Here is a 12,499-nt window from a genome sequence, read left to right as displayed (position 1 = left end):
AGCATATTAATGCAATCACAGATATTTTCAAAGTTCTAGAAGCAAATGATCTCAAAATACAAATCGATAAATGCAATTTTATGCAGAGGGAAACTAGTTTTCTGGGACATATAATTACCAAAGAAGGGTTGAAGCCTAATCCCGAAAAAATTAAAATAATTCAAGAATTAAAATTACCTCGGACGGAGAGACAAATTAAAAGTTTCCTAGGGATTACAGGTTATTACCGTAAGTTTATTCGAGATTATGCCAAAGTGGCACAACCGATGACAAAATATTTACAAAAAAAATGCAAAATTAACATAAACGATCCTAATTATATACAAGCTTTCGAAAAGCTGAAAACTCTCATAAGTTCGCATCCAATTTTAAGATTCCCGAATTTGAGCAAACCATTCCATCTTACTACTGATGCTTCAGACTACGCAATAGGCGCCGTTCTTTCGCAAGAAGGCCACCCTATTTGCTTTGCATCAAGAACGCTTAATTGTCACGACCGGAACTATTCCGCCACGGACAAAGAATTTCTAGCCATTATATGGTCTGTGGGATACTTCAGACCATATTTGTATGGAAACAAGTTCAAAGTGTTCACTGATCACCAGCCCATAAAGTATTTGCACGCAAAATATAAAGGCAAAGATCTCTCTCCAAGACACCAGAGATGGTTACTAAAATTAGGTGAATACCAATTTGATATCGAATATATTAAAGGCAAGGAAAATCGAGTGGCAGATTTTTTAAGCAGGATTGAACATAATGAAGAAGTTAAATCACAAATCCCTGCATCTAACAAAACAAATACATTTTCAGATTTAAGAGTTCTAGCAAATATAGAAAACGAAAACGACGATGCTACCATGGCAACCATACATTCTGCAGAGGAGGAGCTACTTGATCATATTCCGATCAAAGAACAAATAATAAAGTTCGTGAAATTGACATCGTACATAAGAAACGTATCATATATATAGCAGAACACGACTTTGAAAATCTCAGTGACATCCTTAGAAGATATATAAAAAAAGCAAAATCGGAATTTATTCGGAACTTTCAGATCATAACTATAATATCGTGCAAGAAAAAATAAGAGAACTATTCTCCAATGACAGACAAATTAAATTCATAAAATGTTCTTTCAGAGCTTTAGATGTCCAAACAGAAGTAGAAGCTGTTAGACAAATTGCACTTTACCACGTTCAAGAAAGTTTGCACTCTGGAATTCAAGAGACATTCAACAAAATTAAATTCAAAATATATTATCCGCAATTGTTTGATCTCATTCATGTGGTAATAAACCAATATGACGTGTGTCAAGCCGTCAAATATGATCGTAAGCCAATAAAAGCAAAATTTACTCTCTCCGAAACGGCAAATACTATCAACCAGATAATTCAAATAGATATTTTCACTGTAACAAAGCAGTCATTTCTTACAATTATTGACAAATTTTCAAAACTCGGAGCAGCTTACTTTCTAACGGACAGGAACCACGTAACCTTAATCGAAACACTTGAGGTACATTTTGCACGAATAGGCAAACCACAAAAAATTGTGGCAGGAAACGAATTCAACAGCATTTTAATAAAGGAGTTTCTAGACTCAGAGAACGTTGAATTACACCTAACAAAGCCACATAATAGTACCGGAATCGCAGATGTGGAAAGATTGCATGAGACAATCATAGAAAAATTTAGAGTTCTTACATACCAAAAAAGGCAGTTTTCTACCAAAAGAATAATGCAACAAGCAGTAAGAAATTATAACGACAGGTATCACTCTACAATTAAGTGCACGCCAAATGATGTGCAATCACACTGTATAAATTTCGACGAAGTAAGAGCAAACCTAAAGAAAACAAAAGAAAAATGGATAAATAAAACAAATGAAAAACGCGAGGAATACAATGAAAAAAGGACAACAGGCTTTTTAAAGAACTATAAAGCAGCCAGATTAAAACATCAACCCAGATTTGTTAAAGGTAAACTTCAAAATGTTCATCCCAGCAATATTAAACGACCCTTAAAATTCAATATATAACATCTCGCCCAGTTGCCGCGATTCACCCGTCATTTCACGTTGTAAAATAACATTGTATAGAATAAATATTTCTGAACAATAAAAACTCTGTTTTTAATCATATTCCTTTTTTTTGTCCCCGCTCGGAGCCAGGGACTTAATTAGCTCGCCACAGGAGTGGAGAGCCAGCGGTGAAAAAGTGCCAGGGGGATTGCATGGAGAACAACCGGCCAATTCAATTCCAACCGCCGGCGTGATCATACGAGTCTCTCGGCTCATAAAGTAATAAAAGGGTGCAATGAAAAGTTTCTTTCAAAGCGAGTGTAGTGAAAATGTTCGAGAAGAAGCCAAGTTAAGTAAGCACGTGTTATATGCAAAATTTGGATGAGTTTATTCTGTGTGGCAGCTAGTCAAGAGGGCGAGTGCAGGACGCTTTTTGAGGCCCTTTACGTGTAAGCCAAAATTCTTTCCATGGCTTCATAACATCCGTTTTCCGTGTAGGGTTGTCAGCCCTACCCAACTTCCAATCTGGAGGACCAGTTGGTACATTTTGTCCCGTTTTTAGGCGCGGCAGACTCGCCTTCATCCTTCTCCGTCTGCAGCTTTTCGTTAAGAAAGAGCTCCCAGCGGTCACTACGTGGAGGTGGAGATAGGGTTTGGTAGTAGAACTGCTGGTGTTAGTTCAGCTGAGGTTGCCCAGGTTTTATGCTCCATCGCGGGTACCAGTCCACGTTTCGCCCTGGGGCCTATACTACCCTTTCTTTTAGCGAATGTGTTCGCTATAGAGGAGGACGAGGAAAACGACTGACTGGCATTCGCTCTTGGTACTAAAATTAAATCTGTATCTTTAAGGAATATTTAAATAAAACGAGTTTTATATAAAACTCAATAAAGTTTTATTTCTCATATCTTTTCGTTATTATTTTTCAATTTTTTACACATATCTTCCGTTGAATATAAAAATATTAAATTACAACACTTTGTCATCAATATATAATACAAGTAGAAATGTATTAGGCGGATCGCTTCCGTTTTCATCTAATTCATGTCACAATATTAACTTTTTATATCACCTTTCGTTCGAGTTGCCTCTCCTACCTCTTTCCCTCAAGCACGCGCTCAAAGCAGTTCTGATAGCCTCAACAACTCTCATCTCGAACACAAGCTTAAAGCATTCTATATATGCATCTGCACACATTTTTTGACTTTGTTCATTTTATAATTTTACGTTAAACTAAATAAAATATTTGAAAAGCGATTGAGAAATGCAAACAGAAATTTTATGTGAATGCGATAAATATGCATGTTGGCGTATCGTCGTTAAACGACGGTGAAATTCAGAAAGGGATCGATAATAAACGAAAATAAATTTCTATGACTTACACACTAGATTTAATAGGGAGAATCCGGCAGATAATTGAGATTATCTGCTGCTAACAATCCAATTAATCCTAACAAATTGCATCTTCGTGTTATTAACTAGCATTAAAACTAACAGCAACTGACTAATTCGCAACAGCTAAATAACGTCGGACTGCGGCGCCTCCGGCAAGCATGAATAGAACAGAATGTAAGCCGCACTTGAGACTACCTCGGAACTATCGATTGCAGACACCGATTGGTCGTCGAATTTGAACCACCTGCGAGTGAGTACACAAGGAAATCACTTTTTTCATAAATAGAAGATTTACAATTACTCACTTTCCATAGACACTGCTTTTGCAGAAGGCAGTGTAGTGACCCCCTTCCATGGACCCGTAATGATTCGAGACAGCGTAGAGGTGGTACATTTTACTACCGCCCGTCCTCAACTCGGATCGGGCAACATACGAGTTCATGTTGAGGTTGATAAGCGGGAAGTTGACGAAACTCTGTTTCTTTTTGTACGTACTTCCCAGGCCGTCGGAGTCGGCATAAAACCTGTTGGAATTACAAAGGAACGTTTGAGAAAGTCGAGCAATATTGATGAAGAAAACGTAAGTCAAGCGCACGTCGGTAGAAAATAAGAAGCGTTACTAACAAATTCACGTACTTGGTAATGCTCCACCAAATTTAATACGATTACTACCCCCAAGAGCACGTGTAAGCATTAACGACTTCCATGCACAAGCACATAATCCCGAGCCACTCACCTTTTAAAGTGCACCACTAAAATTGGTGGCAACTTGGATATATCCAATTTCTTAATGGCATCACGTTTATCCTTACAACTAGGACAGTTCCACCCGCGTATCTTCTCGCCATTGAAATACATATCCAAGCAGTCGCTTAAATCACATCGATTCGCATTTTGTGGCAATTCTAAACTTAGATTCGAAAAGCATTCGTACGTTGCACTCTCCTTGCTGCATTGCATGCACTTGACCGTACTTTTAATCTGGCCATAGAATAATCGTAAAATGAGACTTTCTCGCGATTTCGTAAACTCAAGCCATGCCTTTTGCGACGCAGGCAAGTTAGTGCGTGGTGAGTCGGCTATCTTCAAGGTCTGCAAATCCGAGTGTAGCCAATCCATAAGAATTGTTAGGAATTCGTGTGAGTCTTGTTGTTCGATGCCACGAAATATTTGCTGATATTGGCCGACAATGTACTGAAACGAAGAAGGAAACGTGCGTTTTTATTAGATTAGAAATAAGATATCAAACCGCTCGATATTTACCCTTAAATCTTTGCTACTTATGTATTTATATTGACCGTTCCAAAGAACTTTGATTAGAGCCGCAACTTCCTCGACTATCCGGCCCTGGGTTTTGTTCGATCGATTTATATGTTTGCGGTAGGAATGTGTGACAAAGTATTCGACTAGGGCGGTGGTGTTGCTCAAGCACTGCATGATACTATTCATGTAGCATGTATTACCTAAATTCTTCAAACCGGTTAGTCCACGACCCTGCAATGAATTAAAATAGATACGTTTATTCTAAGTCTTAAATGGAGACCTTAAAAACAATATTATTAACGATTAACGAGGATGCCTGATAGATCTATGCGACCAGCCATAGATATAGTCATTAAACATGATTAACTGTTACTAGTTGGACAGATACCCCTTCTGGGAAAACAAGGGTAGATAAAAAACTTCTTTGGAACAAACATGTAGAGGTAAAGATGAAACGAGCTCTCACAGCTTATGGGCTGTGCAGACGGACCTTTGCCTCGACATGGGGACTCAGGCCTCATGTGGTAATGTGGTAAACCTAACAATCTGTACCTCAAAAGTGTTCCAGTTGATCACGCAATGGCGGGTGCTAGACGAGGTCTCACTGTAAGATCACTGATACCTAGAATTCAATCTGACTATTGCGGGCGAACAGTCTGCAGTACAAAGACGGAACCCTAGGAAAACGGACTGGCCAAAGTTCAATCAACTTCTTGGCAGTAAAGTACAGTTCCCTAGGCGATTAAGGACTCCTTGGCTCTGGAAGATGAATTGGAAACTTTGAACTGGACATTTTTAGAGTGCTATGAAGAGGCTTGTCCTATTTCCCGAGGCCAAAGCGGTAAAACGGCTCCTTGATGGAACCGGGAACTACAAAAAATCAGGAAATCAACCAGGCAACTTCTGAACCGTGCTTGCAAAAGTAATAAGAACGAAGACTGGTTAAATTTCAGGAACCCACAGCGTGAATAAGAGGCTCGCTAGACTCCTTTAGAGCATAGTGTGAGGAACTGGAAGGCGAAAGAGAGACTTCAAGGCTGTGCAGAGTCGGCCAAGTTAGACTCTCTTAGAAAACCCGATGTTACTTTCATGAGCTCCAGACTGGAATCAGTACAGACCCTCCTGAAAGTGCACCACCCGGGAGAATGGATGAGAGAAGTGGTAGGGGGAGAGCTGACGGTTCTTGCAGCCCGTTCTACACGCAAGTGCTGCAAGGGCAACTGGAACACTGCGAAAGCGGTTGTTACCTATGAAAAGGTGAGAGCTGCCATACTGTCCTTTCAACATTTCGAAGCACCTGGAGGGTATGGAGCACTTAGAGGAACCTCCAAGAAATATTTTTCGAGGATGTCTTGCTCTGGTCTACGGCTACGTGCTTTCCTCTGAGCAAAGGTTAAGGTAATCTTCATTCCGAAACCTGGGAAAGATGACTATTCTAATCCAAAGAACTTCAGACAGATCAGCTTGACTTCATTCTTGCTGAAAGGTTTGGAGAGACTGCTTGAGCGTCACATTTCTGGGAACACAGTTAGGATGCACCCACTTAATGAAAACCAATATGCTTACCAGCGGGGAAAGTCCTGTGAGTCTGCTTTTCATTCTTTGGTTACAAAGATAGAGAATGCAACTCTGAATGACGAGTACGCGATGGGGGTGCTCGTGGACATTGACGGGGCGTTTAACTGTGCGCCTTTTTAAAGGCTTTGTGATGCCACCAGAGCGCATGGTGTTGATGATGTTTTAATTAAGTGGATCTATGCTATGCTAACGTAAAGATTGCTGTGCGCTGAGGTGACTGTTGATCGTTACCTAACAGCAGAAGCAACGAAAGGCTGCCCCCAAGGATGTGTGCTTTCGCACTTCTGTGGAATATGCCGGTGGACTCACTACTGCGAACTGCAAAATTTGCCAATACACGCTCAAGGTTATGCTGATGATGTGGCTGTGCTTGGTGATGATCAGGATCTTGGAAAGATTTGTAGAAATATACAACGTGCCGTTGATTTGATAGACAGTTGGTACCGCAGAGATGGTATTTCAGTTAATCCAAATAAAATGGTATTATTCACAAAAAGGAGAAAACTGGATGGAGTTTGCCTCTCTAAGATGAGGGGTACTACCCTTCAACTCTCCGAAGAAGTGAAATAAGGCGGAATAATGACAGTTGGCAGAGCCTAAATGCTGCTCGACACACCAAACTTTTCCTGCCAGAACCGAACATACGTACCGCAAAGTTTATCCTGTCGAAAAGCAGGAGGACTTGCAGGTGTATTGTGGGCATTCTGACAGGCCATAATTCACTAGCTGGGCATATGTTCAGAATAGGAATGACTCAAGATGAGATGTGTCCCTCCTGTAATGAGGAAGCGGAATCCACGGAGCATTTCCTATGTGAATGCCCCGCCTATGGACGCATCAGACATCAGATCTTTTGTGCCGATGTTCTCCAATTGCGACGGGTAGCATCACATTCACTAACGGAAATCCTGCGATACGTTAACGAATCCGGAATATTCCGTTAGACCGGGGTGGCGAGTACAATGGGCCAACACGGCCTGAGTGCTCAGAAGCTGTAGCTTCTCCACCACCATACGCACACACACACACACACACAAAGGTAGTATAGGTCCTAGGGCAAAACGTGAGTTGGTACCCACGATGAAGCGTAAAATCTGGGAAACGTAATTTTACTACCAAACCCTATCTTCACTTCCATATGGTGATCGTGGGAGTTCTTTTTTAATGAAAAACTGCAGACGAAGAAGAATTTTCTCATGGAAAGTCCGCTCCCTGTACAGAAAAAGGGCTTGTCTAGCTAGCTACCCTAATCCAATATAAAGTTGATATCAGAACTTTACACGATATGCGCTGGACAGGGGTCGGTTTCCTGGAGAAGAACCACTTCACCATATATTACAATGACTCCCCTCGGACAACACCTTGTCGTGGTGGCAGGGCCTGTAATAGTTTACTACTACACTAAGGGTAGTGGTAAGAAGTCACAGGCTTCAAATCCACCCGCGAATTTCAGAAATCAGGCCGAGGCACACATTTTAGAGGCCTCACCAGATTCATATTCCAGCACGGAAAAATATGTGGTAGACAAGCTCTCCACTTCCCTGTGTGGAGTTGCTAAAACTAATTCCCTCAGGCGCGTCCCTTCATGCGGATAAGGGAATGATCGGTGGAGCCGTTCTGGACATGCACATCTACGCATCAGGAGATGTGCGTGCATGGGCATGCTTATGCGCAGGCCGGGTAGATGGGAAATAAACGCCCACCCGTGGATAAAAATTGGCTATGGAAAGGACACCCTGAAATGAAACCAAATATGGAGGACGAGGAAGGTAGTTTTTTTACGGTGCAGGGCTTCGGAAACCCAGTACCGGCGGTTTTTGGGCAAGCGGGCTCCCGGCCATCGATATCGCACGACCTCAGTAGGGGGAAACTTGGCTACTTTGGTATCTAATGCTACAAGAGGTCTTAGTGGAGTGAAAATGATATCTACGCCGGATCTTTTTCGGAAAAACTCAAAACTTGGGAGGTCACCACTGAAGGCAACTTTACCTCTAGGCAGTCGGGGTTCGTCGAGGGACTCGGAAAGGAACTTGGAGAGTTCCCGGACTGATATAACTATTGATGCGGTAAAAGACGATCGTGGAGAGCAGCAAACTGCAACAGCGTTTGTTTCTTTGGGGGAACGCATAAATGAACTCTGTGAGTTCATTAAAGGGAGGCAGAATATTCACCAAAATATCAGAACTCTGATACGGGGTATTAAGTTGTCCTATATTAGGGCGGTGGAGGAGAAAAACGCCCAAGCGTCATGTGGCAAAACATAAGATAGGTGAGAACGCGGGCAAACGGAGTAGGAATGCAATAAGTGAAACCATTAGTGTCCAACAAGCGGTCAAGAAGAAAAAAGCCTCATCGCCAAAAAAAGCTGAACCGGCGAAAATTCCAGGTAGTTTTTCGATTATGGGACCAACTGGGAACAGCCTACAACTGCTAAATCCAAATAATAGACATAGGTGGACGGCAAAAAGCGGCACAAGGAGAAAAAGAAGATTCGTCCGAAAGTAATCATTCTTTCCAAGAAAGGACGTATGTCCTACGCCGATATCCTTCGGAAAGTCAAAGCCGATCCGGAACTGACAGGCCTGGGTGGCCGTGTGAGCCATATCAGGCGTACGCAAAAGGGGGATCTGGTGCTGAAACTAAACAAATCTAGCGAGAAGATAGTGGACAGGTGGGGGCAGGTGGAGAAGGTGCTAGGTGAGCAAGCTGACATGAGAGCTCGGAAGCAACAAACAGTGATCGAGTGGAAAGACTTAGACGAGGTCACATCACCAGAGGATGTCTGTACTGCCTTACGGGAACAATTCAACCTTAGGGAAATAGAAGAAAGTGTCATCAGAAGGATAAACAAGGCATATGGAGGTACACTGGCCGCTATTATTAGCTTGCCGGTGAAATCAGGGGTTAAACTGATTACCGCGCGCGTGGCGGCAATATGTGAACCGTACTGAAATTACGTTAGTACTACATGGGTGAAAACTTATCGGAAAATGCGGCGATATGGGCATGTGAACGGCAAACCATTCAAGAAACAATGGCATTCCCGGGATGGCATATGAGACAATCTAGACAGCTTGGTGTTGGACGCTAGAGACTACAGCCACAAAATCATTGCCGGCGATTTCAATGTGTTGGCTTTAGACTGGGGAAGTCGAGTGACGGACACCAGGGGTCAAATCCTGCTTGAAACCTTCACGGAGCTGGGCATCGTACTAACCAAAGCTGGATGCGTGCCCACCTTCCGCGACAGACGCTAATCGTCGATCTGACTTACCTCAGTACCTCGTTGGCGAGAGAAATGGTATGGCGGGTGGGTGAACACTATACCCACAGTGACCATCAGGAACGGGGGAGGCGACAGTCGAGTGAGCATCAAAAGCGGGAAAACTAGGATAGCTGGGAGTCCACTGGAGCTTTCGAGGAAAAGACATTCCTGGCGACTTTAGACGGAGGTTGCAACCCGAAGGGAACGGCGCTGAAAAAAGTGAGCCAGTTATGTCAACGGTTAACTGAGGCCCGCGACTCTACAATGCCGCGACGCAAGTTCCATCGCTGTAGGAAACCAAACTATTGGTGATACGAAGAAATCGCGGTGTTGAGAGCATCATGGCTGCGAGCGAGGAGGCTTTTCCCAAAGGAATAGAGGGAAGCCAGAATATCAGCAGTCGGAAAAGGAATACCGCGATCTTCGAAGTAGCCTTAAGAAGGCTATACGGGAAAGCAAGTGGAATTGCTACAAGCAGTTCTGCCTTGAAGCAAATACGAACCCGTGGTGCGCTGTTTGCAAGGTTGTAATGAACAAGATTCGTGGAGAAAAATCACCCCAAGCGACATGCCCGCAATTTTTGTTCCAAATAATCCTTTTCCCACGACAAGAAGAAAGAGGACCTCATCCCATGGTTCAACAGGACGTCTTCACAATCCCCGGGTTGACCGAACAGGAAATACGAGAGATCTGCGGACAAAATGGAGACAATAAGGCTCCGGGATTGGACAGCATTGCGAACAAAGCCCTGAAGTTGGCTGCTAAAATCAGGCCCGCATGGTTCATAAGTATATTTGAATCATGCATGGTTAAAGGAGTGTTTCCCGCTCAGTGGAAGAGGTTAGTTCTGCTACCGAAGCCACAAAAAGCACCTGGCGCACCCTCTTCATATCGCCCGGAAGCATCGGCCGCTGGCAAGTGCTGCGCGGTGGTCACGTTGGATGTCAAGAATGCCTTTATCTCAGCCAACTGGGGTTGGGGGTACTTAGCTCAGATAATCGAGAGTTATCTCTCGGAGAGACTTCTTTGGTACGAGACGGCCGATGGACCGAAAAAATATGTTATGACAGCAGGTGTTCCCCAAGGCTGCGTACTAGGGGCCCTGCTGTGGAACATAATGTATGACGGAGTGTTCCGCCTTTGCGTTCCAAAGGAGGGTACATTGATTGGTTTTGCAGACGAATTGACAGTGGTAGTAGTTGCGAAATACCACCAGGATGGCTCCAAATAGTGAAATTGGACCTGGCGGAATGTAAAACGGAGGCGGTCCTTGTTACCAATAGCTGTCAAATTCCGTGTTGGTAATCATGAAGTCGTTTCGAAATCGATCATTAGATACCTGGGGGTAGTGATCGATGCCAAGTTGAGCTTCAAGAGGCACTGGACTATGCTCACAAAAAGGCAATAAAGGTTAGTTCATCTCTAGCAAGGATGATCCCAAATATTGGATGGCCAAAATCTAGTCGCCGGCTGCTTATCGCAGGGTTAGTGAAATCCATCCTGCTAAACGCGGAGAAGTAAATTACCACCTAACGCACTTCCTTACGGGACACGGTGGATACAGGAAATACTTGTTACGCTCCGGATTGGATAAGTCTTCAGACTGTCCCGAATGCGGCGCTACACCCGTGGACCCGGAGCATGTTATGTTCCACTGCCCGAGATTCGCGAATGAAAAAGGAAGGTTAAACGATGCCCTCAACGCAGTTATCGGACCCCATAATTTCGTGAAGGAGATGCTGAAGTCCGCAGCAAACTGGAGTGCGATAAACGGAACAGTAACTGCGATACAGGAAAAACTGAAGTAACTTGAATAAGCTCGGAAAGTGCGATGGACGCGTGACTTTGTTGTGCTGGTATAAACCAGAGCCTTCTTCTCATAGTAATAATTCACGGTGGTCCCGCGAAGATATGGGCGGAGAAGTGCAGGTGGTTTTAGTAGGTGAAAATCCCACACACTGCTGCAACCTGGCACAACAGCATCTTTTTAAGATTTCCACCTCCATCCATATAGAAAAGGCTCTCCACTTCAGTGGAAAACCTGCCCTTGGTGTCTACGGTGTGGTCAGCCAGAAAGGATATTACAGTAACTCTTTTCATGAGAGGAACTGGAAACCGGACTAAGACTGGCCTGTCGATTACACTTTTGCCTAACTTCTGAAAAACGGGAGAGGAAAGCTGGATAGAAGAAAACTTCAGGCTTGGCTATCAGAACCTTCTCCTCCGCCTCTACCAGGAAAAGCGCAAGAAATGGAAGCTGATGATGTGGGCGCTACTGGTCTATTTCCTGTATGTGGAAACAGATTCATGCAGCCCGGACACCGAGAACCTGGGTGGACTCCCAGTCGACAACCATAGAAGGCACTGCGAAAGAAGGCCAAGTTTCTTAAGAATGAGGGCATGGGCATAGCTACACCACCAAGTGCGGCGATACCCAGAGAAATTGAGCGCAATAAAGCGGAACTTTCAGCGGAAGGTGAGAACAAGCTGGTAATTCCGGTGAGATCCGCGCTGGACGCAGCAGAGTACACCTATGTTTACAAATATAAAGGTTAGTATGATAAAATGAATCTTCAGCATGACAAAGCCTCTTTCTATCTACTGACAGCAAGTCTGGCAAAATTGCAGGTTCGTTTTAAAAAAATACGTGGATGATTGATGTTTCATGTCAGACGATATGATATATTGCTTACGACAAGGGTTCTTGACCGCTTCACTTCAACCAACGTTTCCTTACGAGCAGAGCGCAACTGATCACAACACCACTTGTTTCTCCAGGAAGACAGGACTTCACAGACATAAAGAGGAAGCCTGGGAGAACCAAAGGATATTGGATATCGGAGAATATCTTATAGATGGTAGTTATTGCTGCACTGAGTGATAAACGGATAGTAAACAGAGTAAACTCCAAGTATATATTATCCTCAGAAGGAGGAGAAAGTAAAAATCTTAACCTATGCATAGAACTACTGTAGGAA

General features: G+C 43.4%; 1 protein-coding gene across 3 annotated transcripts in view; it reads right to left on the bottom strand.

Annotated features, from left to right (window-relative positions):
* Window positions 1-2,941: 2,941 nt before the first annotated feature.
* The window catches only part of LOC119659469 (ubiquitin carboxyl-terminal hydrolase 8), a 52,172-nt gene continuing 42,614 nt past the window's right edge, over window positions 2,942-12,499 (bottom strand). For all 3 annotated transcript variants that reach the window (XM_038067559.1, XM_038067561.1, XM_038067560.1), the window contains 4 exons: window positions 4,679-4,909; window positions 4,152-4,609; window positions 3,721-3,939; window positions 2,942-3,659 (listed from right to left, as the gene is read on the bottom strand). In XM_038067559.1, the coding sequence (XP_037923487.1) occupies window positions 3,539-3,659; window positions 3,721-3,939; window positions 4,152-4,609; window positions 4,679-4,909 (1,029 nt within the window). In that variant the 3' untranslated portion in view covers window positions 2,942-3,538. The remainder of the gene's footprint in view (window positions 3,660-3,720; window positions 3,940-4,151; window positions 4,610-4,678; window positions 4,910-12,499) is intronic.

The sequence above is a fragment of the Hermetia illucens genome, chromosome 6 (genome assembly GCF_905115235.1).
Source record: "Hermetia illucens chromosome 6, iHerIll2.2.curated.20191125, whole genome shotgun sequence".
In the NCBI taxonomy this organism is placed as follows: Eukaryota; Metazoa; Arthropoda; class Insecta; order Diptera; family Stratiomyidae; genus Hermetia; species Hermetia illucens.
This window is presented reverse-complemented; position numbering and strand designations above follow the sequence as displayed.